This window comes from Propithecus coquereli, unplaced genomic scaffold, assembly GCF_000956105.1.
Source record: "Propithecus coquereli isolate 6110/MARCELLA unplaced genomic scaffold, Pcoq_1.0 Scaffold32, whole genome shotgun sequence".
NCBI classification, from domain to species: domain Eukaryota; kingdom Metazoa; phylum Chordata; class Mammalia; order Primates; family Indriidae; genus Propithecus; species Propithecus coquereli.
The window spans coordinates 8143571-8156919 of NW_012148841.1; the positions used below are offsets into that span (position 1 = coordinate 8143571).

At 35.9% G+C, this 13349-nt stretch overlaps 1 protein-coding gene across 1 annotated transcript; it reads left to right on the forward strand.

Moving 5' to 3' along the window:
- The first annotated feature begins 41 nt into the window (after positions 1-41).
- DUS4L (dihydrouridine synthase 4-like (S. cerevisiae)) lies at positions 42-13101 on the forward strand. The gene is made up of 7 exons (XM_012650315.1): positions 42-182; positions 2518-2654; positions 7023-7144; positions 9432-9549; positions 10801-10923; positions 11687-11913; positions 12643-13101. The coding sequence occupies exons 2-7, from the start codon at positions 2539-2541 to the stop codon at positions 12888-12890; spliced, it is 954 nt and encodes a 317-aa protein (XP_012505769.1). The 5' UTR covers positions 42-182; positions 2518-2538; the 3' UTR covers positions 12891-13101.
- Positions 13102-13349: the final 248 nt, after the last annotated feature.

The window sequence follows — 13349 nt, forward strand, 5'->3', positions numbered from 1 at the left end:
CGGCCTGGGGAAGGACTTGGCCGTTGGCCGGGAGCCGCGAGGATACCAGAGCAGTGGGGCGCCGAGGGCCCGAGCACTCTGGGCCCAGCGCAGCGAGGGCGCCAAGGCCGCCGGTCGGCGCTCTCCGCCATCTCTTGCCGCCGCGCCCCCGGGCTGGCGCTGTTCACCCGGCCAAAGAGAAGGTGGGCGCCGGAACGTGGCCGCAGCGCGTCCCTCTTAAAGCAAGTATTTAAACCTGAGAACACGGGCCTCGTGGCGCAAGGCTGGAGAGGAGAGCCGGGCTTTCTAGGAGTTTCCTTCACGCTCCACACTCGGAGCAGGCGGGAGTTAGTTGCTGCATAGCTCTGTCTGTCCCACGCCTTCATTCGCAATCCTGGGGTAAAATCCCGCGGGAAAAGCTTGAGAATAAAAAGTTGCTGGGGATGAACAGTGAGAAGAATTAGTAAGAGTAGATGAAGAAGGCAGACAACCGTGAAAAGACAAGTAGAATTCCTTGTCTCTGCCCTCCCTTCCCAGAGACCTTGACCTTTTGCTTTTTCTACCTCTTCCTCTCAGTTTAAACCATGTGCTGTGGAGTGACGCCAGACTTGTTCTTAGTTACAAACCGATGGATTGTCCATGTCTCAGCTCATAGTATTGACACTGTAAAATCGTCAGTTTGGTTCCCATTTATATCTTCTCTGCTAATATATCTGTATTATTGACCTGGATTTCCTATAAGAAATACTGACAAATAAACAGGGTCAACCACATGTATACAAGGTCTTAAACATTTCTTCGCAAAAAGAAGCCGTAATATAACTTTTCCACTTTGTACAGTAGGTGTGTACCCGGGAAACCAATTTATAATTCCAGAGCTACGTAGTTCTCTACATTCCGCTAACAGTATTTCAAGAAGGTGCTGTAGTAGTACTTATCCTGTGCTAAACGGTGTTCTAAGTACTTTATATAAGTGCTAAATACTTAGTACTAAGTTCTAAGTCTAAACGCACTTAATACTCTTAACAACTGAGGTGAGGAAGTCTCGTGTGTTAGTTTTCCTTCCTTGGCGCTTTTTCCCCCCCATGGGAAGATTTTGGAAGCGTGCATATTCTTACAACGAAAAGTTTTGAGCCCCTACTATACATACTGGCATGAGTTTACAAACTCAATCTGTATCCCAAGAGCTAATAAGGTAGGAGCCCATTTAAACAGTTGTTCCAGGTGCTATAGATTTACTTACTCCAGTAGTTCCAAGCTTGGTTGCCCATTGAAATCACCTGGAGAGCTTTAAAAAATACTGATCCCTGCATCCTAAACCCAGAGATTCAGATTTAATTGGTTTAGAGTATAGCTTGGGCATACTAATTCTTAAAACCTCCCAAGTCATTGTAATGTACAACCAACGTTGAGAGCTGCTCATTTATTCTTTCAGCAAATACATGTTGCGTGAGGTCTTAGCACCATTGAATAAGGATGAAATCGACCTTGCTAAAGTCACTAATGACAGTATTGCCGTTGCATTTTTCTGTTTTTACTTTTTCTATGATGTGTAAGATGTTTATCCTTTCCCTCTTTTGTAATAGTCTCTCCTCTCTTGGTTTTTGAATGTCACTCTTTAGGTTTATTCCTCCCAGCTCCAAAGTTCATCTGTCTCAGTCTCCTTTGCAATCCTCTTTTCCTCTACCTGTTACTTAAATGTTGGCACTTCGAAGGATTTCTTGCAAGATGCTTGGTACCTTGACCACGTTTTTAGTTTCACCTCATTACCTAAAGTTTAAAGACTCTCAATTTTGAGCAATTACACCTTTCTAAAGTTGGCCCATATCTGTTTCTAAGTTACTAAGGCCAAAAATTGGAATATGAAAAGTAGCCAACAATATGAAATGATAGGATTTTAACTATCACAAATATAAAACATCATCACTTGTACCTCGGGGTATAAAAGTGATTTACTGTGCAGTTATGTATAGATTACAGCTGAAATATTTTTGGATAATACCACATTTAAGTTTTTTAAAATAAGGTTTGTTTACCTTCTGATTCACAGATGCAAAGAATAGGATTGGAGAATTACAATAAAAAATACCAGGATATCTTTAGAAATGCTCACTACTTAGAGTTGTTCTGTTAATGCCATTTAACTTTCCTCAATAAAACAAGGTATTATAAAGTTCCAGTCATACAGAGTATTATATATGAAATAATTCAAATCAAATTTCTTGATTTATCATTCCCAAAGTAACATGAAAAAAATTATAAGTAACATGAAAAATCATAACATGGTACACTAGGAAGAAATCTTGTCGTTTTCCACATCTTGTTTTTCCACCATCTTCTATAGTTTTCCACATTTATTTATGTTATAAATAGAGGCAGAATTCTGTGGTATCTTATTTGAAACTGTTAAAAGAAGCTAAAATATTTCTGAGCATACAAGCCTGATAAAAAATATGTTCACAATTGAAATTGTTAGATCAATGGGGGTTCATCTAGTCAAAGTACGCTTTCTCTATGCAAACCGATTGTCTTTTTCAGATTTGAAACAAATCTGTGTTCATGAAGAGTGACTGCATACAAACCACAATATGTCAAGAAAGAAAAAAAGATCCAATAGAAATGTTTCATTCTGGGCAGCTTGTAAAAGTCTGTGCCCCTATGGTTCGATATTCAAAGTAAGTGCTTACTCTTAAATGGTTAATGAGTTAAGATGAAATTTCTCTTTTATGCCCTGAATTTTTTAAAGTACTATAAGACCACCCACTACATGGAATCTGCAAACTTCTAGCTTTGGAATCATAATCTAGAATTTAGTCCTGTGCTACCACTTGCCTTGTATATTTGTGACCCTAAGTAAACAATTAGCCTCTTCAAGCTTCACTTTCTATAGCTATAAAAATGGTGGTGGCTGTAACACCCACCTATAAAGATATAGTAGATATTAAATAGATATAAACATTCATGTACAGATTTTTGTGTGAACACAAAAATTTGCCTTGGGACAAATGCTCAGGAGTGCAATTGCTGGGTCCTTTGGTAGTTGTATGTTTAGTTTTTTTAAAACCTGCCAAACTTTTCCAGAGTGGCAGTAACCACTTTACACTTTCACCAACAATTTCTCCTCATTCTCACCCACTTTTAATAATGTCACTGTTTTTTATTTTAGCCATTCCGATAGGTATGTAATGATACCTCATTTTGTCTTTAATTTTCATTTCCTTTATAACTAGTGATATTGCACATCTTTCTATGTGCTTATTTGCCATCTGTATATTTTTGAAGAAATGTTTTTTCATGTCTTTTGCTCATATTCTAATTGGATTGTTTTTTACTGTTGAGTTTGTTTTTAAAATTTTTTTTAAATGTTGTAAAATACCCATAACATAAAATTTACCTCTTCATTTTCAAGGGTGCAGTTCTGTAGTGTTAAGTACATTCACACTATGTATCTGACCTCTAAAACTCTTTTCATCTTAGAAAACTGAAATTCTATACCCATTAAACAGTAACTCCCCATTCCACCGTCGCCCTAACCCCTGGCAACCATATTCCACGTTCTGTCTATGACTTTGACTACTCTAGGTACCTCATATAAGTGGTATCACACAATATTTTGTCTTTTTGAAACTAGCCTTATTTTACTAATATTTTACATAGCATAATGTCCTCAAGTTTTTGTAGCATATACCAGACTTCCTTCCTTTTAAGGTTCAATAATATTCCATTTTATGTGTATACTACATTTTGTTTATCCATTCGTTGATGGACATTTGGGTTGCTACAACCTTTTGGCTATTGCAAATAATGCTGCTATGAACGTGGCTGTAGAAGTATCTCTTTGAGACCTTGCTTCCCATTCTTTTTGGTTATATACCATGAAGTGGAATTGCTGAATCATATGGTAATTCTGAGTTTAATTTTCTGAGGAACTACCATACTGTTTTCCCTAGTAGCTACACCATTGTACCTTCCCACCAGCAGTGCCCAAGAGTTTTAATTTCTCCACATCCTTTTCAACACTTGTTATTTTCTAGGAGTTTTTTTTTTATTATATCCTTTCTAATGGATATGAAGTGGTATCTAGTTGTGGTTTTGATTTGCATTTCCCTAATGATTAGTGATGTTAAGCATCTTTTTTTTTTTTTTTTTCTTTTTTTTGAGACAGAGTCTCGCTCTTTTGCCCAGGCTAGAGTGAGTGCCATGGCATCAGCCTAGCTCACAGCAATCTCAAACTCCTGGGCTCAAGTGAGCCCTCTGCCTCAGCCTCCCGAGTAGCTGGGATTACAGGCATGCGCCACCATGCCCGGCTACTTTTTCCTATATATTTTTGGTTGTCTGATTAATTTCTTTCTATTTTTAGTAGAGACGGGGTCTCACTCTTGCTCAGGCTGGTTTCGAACTCCTGAGCTCAAACAATCCACCCGCCTCAGCCTCCCAGAGAGCTAGGATTACAGGCGTGAGCCACCGCGCCCGGCCAATTAAGCATCTTTTTGTATGCTTGTTGGCTGTTTGTATATCTTCTTTGTAGAAATGTCTATTCGAGTATTTTGCCCATTTTTGAATCAGGTTATTTGCTTTCTTCTTTATTATTGAATGTTGAGCATTCTTTATATATTCTAGATGCTACACCTTTGTCAGGTAGTTTGCAAATATTTTCTCCCAATCTGTAGTTTGTCTTTTCATCCTCTTAAAAGGATCTTTTGCAGAACAAAAGTTTTCCATTCTAATGAAGTCCAGTTTATTAATTTTTTTTTTGTAAACTGTGCTTTTGGTGTCAAGTATAAGAAACCTTTGTGTAGCTCTAGATCCTAAAGATTTGCTTCTAATTTTTTTCTAAAAGTTTTATAGTTTTATGGGGTTCGTTTTGTTTTGTTTTTCTTTTTAAAAGAGATGGGGTCTCACTATGTTGCCCAGGCTGGTCTTGAACTCCTGGGCTCAAGCGATCCTCCCACTTCAGCCTCCCAGAGTGCTACGATTACAGGTGTGAACCACCACATCCAGCTGTAGTTGTATGTTCTGTATAAAACTTAAGTCCATGATCAACTTTGAATTAATTTTTGTGTAAGTGTGAGACTTAGGTTGAGGTTCTTTTTTTTTTTCCTCCCCTGTGGAGGTCCAATTACTCCAGTTCTACTTGTTGAAAAGGCTATCTTTATTCTGGTGAATTCCTTTGCTTCTTTTTCCAAAATCAGGGTTTTCTATTTTGTTCCATTGATCTATGTGTCTCTCCCTCCACCTATACCATGCAGTCTTAATTACTGTAGCTATATAATGAGTCTTAAAATCAGGTAGACCAATTCCTCTCACTTTAATTTTCTTTTTCAAAATTGTTTCAGCTATTCTAGTTCCCCTACTTTCCAAATAAATTTTAGAATGATCTTGTCTATATCTGCAGAAAGTCTTGCTGGAATTTCCATAAGAATTCCGTGAAAGCTGTATATCAATTTGTGGAGAATTGACTTCCTATGTTGAGTCTCCCAATTCATGAGCACAGTATTTCTCACCATTGATATAGATTTTGATTTCTATCATCATTGTGTAGTTTTCAGCATATAAGTTATGTACATGTTTTCTAAGACACTCAATTTTTCTTGAGCAATTGTAGGTAGTGTATTTTTAATTTTGGTGTCCATGTATTCATTGCTGGTATATAGAAATACAGTTTATTTTTATATGTCGATCTTATATCTTGCAAACTGCTGAACTCACTTATTGGTTCTACGGTTTTTTTGGTAAAATTCCTTGGGATTGTCTATGTAAACAACCATGTCACCTGCAAATAAGGATAGTTTTATTTCTTCCTTTCAATCATATGCCTTTTGTTTCTTTTTCATGCCTTATTACACTGACTAGAAGTTCCAGCACTATGTTAAATAAGAGTGATGAGAGCAGACATCCTTGCCTTGTTCCTGTCTAGGGGGAAAGTGTTCTGTAGAATTTTGTTATAAATGAGTGTATTTTGTCAAATGCTTTTTCTGCATTGATATGATCATGTGATTTTTCTTCGTTAGCCTGTTAACATGGTAGATGACATCAATTGATTTTGACTATTGAACCTTACGTTTTAACTGGCCTTTTCTAACACAGTTCCAGTAGGGAAAGGTAGAGGGGGCTGGTGCCACCTCATTACTGTCAGGTAAAAGTCCAGGTTCTCCACTTTGCCTCCTTTGACATTTAGGGGATGGGGAGCCCCTCATTGCGGCTGGGCTGGAGTGAGAGTTCTAGTTCCCCATGGTGGGAGCAGCCCTGTAATTGCTGGGCAATAATGAAAGTGTTGACTCTCTACAAGGCCTCCCCTGATACCACACCCAGCAGAGAAGGAGAGGGATACTTTATTACTGCTGGGTAGGCATGGAAGTCCAGGCTCCCTATGTGGTCTCCACTGATCCTGCTGGGTACAGGTAGGGGTGGAGGGTGCTCGGTGGCCAGCAGGGATGAAAGTCCCAGATCCCTCTCTGGCCTTCTTAGACACCACCACAATGCAATGTTGGAGCAGATTCTAGACTTTTCTAGTAGAGGTGAGACCATAGCTTTTTCTGTATTGTTTGGCTGGAGTAGAACTACTATTTAAAAGTTTTCTGTCTTTCTAGGCTGCCTATTTCCTGGTCTTTTGGTTAGAGCATATTTTTGTTGGGGCTGTTTTTGTCTGCACCCATGGGTGTTTCCAGGTGGCCAGCTTCTTCAACTTCAAGTCTGGGATTTTTTTTTTTTTTTTTAACTCTAATCCCATGGCAGATTAAAGTCTGGGATATTTAAGGCAAAAAGAAAACCCAGGGAACTCACTGCTCTGTCACTTCTTAGGTCCTGAGATCACCAACCTGTCTGCTCTCTTTTCTGCCTTTCAAATTTTTCTTGTGTTTGTTATATATAATGTCCAGGGTTTTTAATTATACTTAGCAAGAAGAATAGGAAAAAGTAAATCTCCATCTTACCATAGGCAGAATTTCCCTAATAAATATTTAATAATTAACTAAATTAAATCTGGAAATACATATGATTATGATGTTTGTTAAATGCATAATTAAGGTTTTATATGCTCACAGGTTGGCTTTCAGAACACTAGTAAGAAAATACAGTTGTGATCTGTGTTATACACCAATGATAGTTGCTGCTGATTTTGTCAGATCTATAAAAGCCAGAGACAGTGAATTTACCACAAACCAAGGTATGTGAAACCTGTAGTTTAATGACTTTGTAAAAATTTTTTTTTAATTTTTTTACAAACTCATCTACCTTATGAGAAACAATACAGTTTAGTGATTATGTATTAAAGCTTTTAATATTTTAAATGTTTTCAGTAAGTATTTTTAATATATTATTACTGAATACCTTGTAAATTGTCTGTGATATATCAAAGTATAAGGTTGGCGTTTCTTAAGGGCCCCATCCTCTCACTGGGGTGTTAGAATAGATTGCTGTCTCACTATAGTCTCGTCCCATTCCAAACTATCCTCCAAATAGCCCAAAGTGACCTATCTAAATTTGATCTTATCTCTTCCCTCTTGAAAATCCTTCCTGGACTTCTCTTGCCTAAAATAATGGTTCTCTAAGTGTGATTTCCAGACCAGCAACATCAGCATCACCTGGAAACTTGTTAGAAATGCTCCATCCCAGACCTACTGAATCAGAAATTCTGGGTGTGCGGTCCAGCAATTTGTGTTTTGAAAAGCCCTCCAGACAATTCAGAGCTTGTTAAAGGTTGAGAACCACTAGCTTAAAGACTAAAATTCTAGCACCTTAGGATAATATATAAAGTCTTTCATGATCCAGCCTCCAGATACATCTTCTGCAGCCTTATCTGTCATCCGTTTCTCCTCACAGCCCACGGACTTTATTCTTCAAAAATACTAAATCATTTTAAGTCCCTGAACATGCCCTGTTGTCCCACAGTTCCCTGCCTAGAATATCCTTCCCAATTATACCTATCTCCCAGATCCCTCTTTCTCTGGCAAACTATAGTTATGCTTCTTAATCCAGCTCTCAAAGTTGTGGCCAAGGAACCTTTTTTGATCACCCTCCACTCATGTTTTCTATCTTAAGCATAGGCTCTTATAGTACAATAAATTCTACTGTATTATAATTCTCCTTTTTATATGTCTACTTCTCCCACTAGATTTTGGGCTCCTTGAGGGCTGGTGCTATAGAAATAACTTGATTTGTATCCTCAGCATCTAGCACAGCATTGAAAATATATTAAGACAAGAAATGTTTGTTAAATTGAAATTCTGTAACTTGAGTTACAAAAGGGAAAGCACACTACATCTCCATAAAGAAAAAAACAAATTCTCCTATGCCACTGGACTCCTGTAAATCAGTGGATTGCCATAGAAATCTCGGATCAGTGCGACTGGGGTGATGCCCAGATCTACATTTTGATGAACACCTTGCGAATCTCATACAGGTAGTCCCCAAAAGAACTTTAGACATGTTAAAATACACCTCACCAGAGTTTATAACACTAACCCAAAAAATGAGAAAAATGTTCTTTAAAACTTGGGAAGGGTCTAATACATTTGGCAATATTTAAATTTAAACTTTCAAAGGTAAGAGTATACATATATACTCCAAAAACTGGGGGGAAAAAATTTATAACACATATGATAGCAGGGCTAATTTCTTTGTTTTATAAAAAATATTGCAAATATAAAAAAGAACTAATGAAAAAATTGCATATAGAAAGCTGCAAAGAATATGAGGAGAGCTTACAAATAAAAATATACAAATGTTGGATATATAAGTTGTGAGGAAACAAGAACTTTCCTCCATATTGATATGTATCTACAGTTAAACTCTTGGAAGATAATTTTGTATTATCCATCACAGTGTTACATGTCAAATGCCTATCCAACAGTTAGTTCCACTCTTAAGAATTTACCTATGAATATACAAAAACATGTATGCAAGAGCATCCTCATTGTAGCATTGCTTGCAAGAGTCACAAATAAAAAAAAAAACAGTATAGAAATATACTGGTCCAAACATATACAGTGAAATATCCCACTAAAAAGAAAAAAATAGGTCTGAGTATATCTCTCAGATACATCAGGAAAAAAAGGAGCAGTAGGCATGGTAGTATAGAACATTGACATTGGTTTAAATTTTACAGGTATAAGTAAAATTTTTCTGGACTACTATAATTCTCACCTTTGGGAAGGGGGTCTGTTTATCAAAAATGTTGGAATATTTTTCCTTTTCATTTTATCAAATGTTGCACTGCTTGAGTTTTTACCTCAGGTAAATTGCTTTTAATTTAAAATATTAAAATTTCTTTAATGTTATCTTATTTGAACAGATGCTTCTTAGGCTAAAAATAGTTATTTTAGCCTATACAAACATTAGACTTTGGTATTGCGAGCGTGTGTGTGTGTGTGTGTGTGTGTGTGTGTGTGTGTGTGTGTTTATGGGGGTTTCTTTCCCTGTGAATTTTAATATTGAGCTATTCATTTTATCAGGTGATTGCCCATTGATTGTTCAATTTGCTGCTAATGATGCAAGAATTTTATCTGATGCTGCTCGTATAGTCTGTCCTTATGCGAATGGAATAGACATTAACTGTGGTTGTCCTCAGAGGTAAAGCTCAAAGAAGTTGGAAGGATTTTCAAAAAGATTAGGAAAAAAATCTATGTGAACATGGTAAAATATCTTTCTAGTTTTCCAAAAATTAGAAAGTAAGAAAAACAGAGTTAAAGCACTGGGGCTCAAAACAAGAAGGAAAAAATTAGGGAAATATAATTTAAGAATATAATTTTCAAAAATCTTTTCTGATGGCTGAAACGACAGACCTTTGACAAGTGTTTACACATCCCTCACCACTAGCATTTTTGTGTGAATCTGCTTTGAAGCTCATCCTTAAGTAGTTGTATGAGAATCTAATAGTTACAGCAATCCCTAAAATATATTTTTACTGCTATGTCAGATATACTTGCTCTAAAAATTGATTCTGTGATTTGGGAAATCACCACATGTTTTCTCCTAATTAATTTCCCATACAGAAATGTCTTATTATAATCACCTTTTCTTTCTATACCAGTTATTTGGTTGGGTTTAATTGTTGATAGGATGTACTTAATTTGACAATAATATCCCTACCATACTGGCACTGTATACTAGGTTATCTGTCAATAATTCAAAATGTGTCCAAAGAATAAAATCAAGGTTTTAAGTACAGCATAATCCAAATCAGATTAGACATATTTGTATACTCATTAGGTGAGTTAAATAAGCTGTTTAGTGATGTTGGAATGCTGGAAGCCAAAAATATCTTTCTACTATTGAGACTACTAAAACCTCTTGTTATACACAATAAACATCAAACTTGGAATTTTAAAAATCTGAAGTAATTGCAATTAATTACAAATACTTAAATCTGTTTTGGTTGAATGAATTTTAATTTAATAGTCTCACTTGCCAATGAAAACCATTTCCCCTGAGTACTTTTTGATCTGGGAACATGTTTTTCTAATCTCATATTGATCCACTTAGAAATGTTGGATCTAGGAATTTTTTTTCCACCTTTTTTTTTTTTTTTTTTTTGAGACAGGGTCTCACTGTCACCCCAGCTAGAGTGCAGTGGTATCATCATAGCTCACTGCAACCTCAAACTCCTGGGCTCAAGCGATCCTCCTGCCTCAGCCTCCTGAGTAGCTGGGACTACAGGCACATGCCACCACACCCAGCTAGGATATATGAATTTGTAAAATCTGCTTTCATTCCAGATCACTAGAGAAATAGACAGATGTACCAACATTTCAGTGCTTTTAGAATTTTATCTTCTTTTCCAGCTATTTATAATTCATTTGTTCTTATGTTTGCTTTATAAAGGTGGGCAATGGCAGAAGGTTATGGGGCTTGCTTAATAAACAAGCCAGAGCTTGTTCGAGATATGGTGAAACAAGTAAGAAATGAAGTGGAAAACCCCAGATTTTCAGTTTCTGTTAAAATAAGGTAAAGACAATATTTCAATCTATTGACAAGGTAGTCCATTACTAAGGAAATAAGAGAATATTCCTTTTTTCTTGGTGGTATGGGAGTGTCTATCCTAAATAAATCGGTAGCTGATATATTGAAATGTTGAGACAAGACATTTAGTAAATGAATATATACTGTAATTTTTACTTACAATCCTGAACAACTTCCTCTTTGTATTTTTAACAAAAAGTAAAACTTCCCTTTATTATTAAAAAGTTTTGCCAAACCCTCAACTTTTTCCACATGCTGTTTAATTAATGCTAAGAAACATTCCTGGTACCAAGAGTAGAAAATAGGAAAAATATTTGCACTAAAATTTCACAAGGAAAAGAAAATAAACCAGGAATCAGTTTTTTCGTGACAGGTTAAAAAGATATTTCAAGGTAAAGTGTTATGTTTTCCCACTTGGGGCTTGGGGCATCCACATTAAATATTAAGATAGCATCTTTCAATTCATCCATGACAGTACTTTGATGGCTCTTTCATGTATCAAAGCCAAAAGATAGGAGCACTAGGTAAGAGTTTTCCATCCTATTTGTTACCAATAGTGAAATAACATTTGAGATCTTGGGTGGAAACTAATCCCTGAAGATAACCTTACTGATAGTGGCATGAAGTGACAATACGATACAGCAAAGCTAACTAAATAATTTAGTACATGAATTTTCATTTTAGTTCATTAATTTTAGGATTAAGATTTATGTGTTGTGAACAGATAAATATAATTTTGAAATTATAGGATCCATGATGACCTTCCAAGAACTATAGATCTTTGTCGAAAGGCTGAAGCAACAGGAGTTTCCTGGATTACAGTCCATGGAAGAACTGTTGAAGAAAGACATCAGCCAGTGCACTATGATGCCATTAAAATAATTAAGGAGAATATGTCTATACCTGTAATTGCTAATGGAGACATCAGAAGCTTAAAGGAAGCAGAAAATGTGTGGCAGATTACTAGGACAGATGGTAAGAAATAAATACTTGGATTTTTTTTATCTTTTAATTAGGAAAAATAAGTGAGAATGGGGAAGTAATGTTACTGTCACTTTCATTAGTTTTCTTTAACACTGAGCCATATTTTCTCATTGTACTGATTTCAGCTAAGCAATTTATTAAAATAATGTTAACTCTTCTAACTTAGAAACAGTAGATTATTTTAACTGGGGTAAATTAATTCACTTACTCCTCTGACACCATTGTATTTAGTGACCAGTTGAGAATCTTCCAGATAGCTTATTAGGAAAATAAAACACCTAGAATAGAAATCAGAGTTAATGAATTCAAGAGTGATCATAGGAGCCAAAGGAACCCAGAACTGCTATGCAATTTCATTATCCCTTAAATTATTGGTATACCAAGTCAAGCCCTATGACAATGATTGCTAGATGGGAGGATACAGATAACCGTAAGCAACCAATTTATGACAATCTGGATTAATCCTAAAGAAACTAAAGACTAATTGTTTAATGTAGAAATCTTTAAAAAATAAAGAATTCTATAAGTACATTTAAACTTTCTTGATTTGCAAAAGGCACCAAAATAAATTGTTTTATAATTAAACAGACTAATGTAATAAAGGCATTGTGAAACCTTATAATAATACTTTATTAATATTCTCAATTTTTTTCATTGAGTTTGAACTAATAACCGTGGATTCTTAATGTATGGACAAATATGCTATGCTTTAATTTGCAGGTGTGATGGTTGCAAGAGGACTCTTAGCGAACCCTGCCCTGTTTGCTGGATATGAGGAAACCCCACTGAAATGCATCTGGGACTGGGTTGACATTGCTCTTGAACTTGGAACTCCGTACATGTGTTTCCATCAACATTTAATGTACATGATGGAAAAGATAACTTCAAGACAGGAAAAAAGAATATTTAATGCTCTGTCAAGCACATCAGCAGTCTTAGATTACCTTACAGAGCATTATGGCATTTAACTGGACTTCCTAAATTATTTTAATATATGCTTTATTTTATACCTACAATGAAACTAGAGGTGGTCATATCTTGGTTTTTACTTTAAATCGGTGGCTTTTAAACTTTAGTATAAAAACAGTCCCTGGGAACATTTTTTAAAAATCCGTCCTAAACCCCATCCTCAGAGATAGTTTTAAAGAAGACTCCACGTGGTCCAAATATCCTTGTTATCCTAGGTCCAAACTGCTCCGAATCCTATTATGGATTGGGGGTGGGGGGATGGAAATTTTTCTGCCAAAGGAATCATGTTTTCAACATTTTTAAATAAAACTTATTTTAATACTAAGTATGACTCATATACAATCTGTAAGCTAACAAGAAGTACATGAGTGCTAACATCCATATAGAATGAAAATGAATAAATTCTAAATAGAATTGCACTCAGGGCTTACATTAAAAATTCTAATTGGAAAATCAAA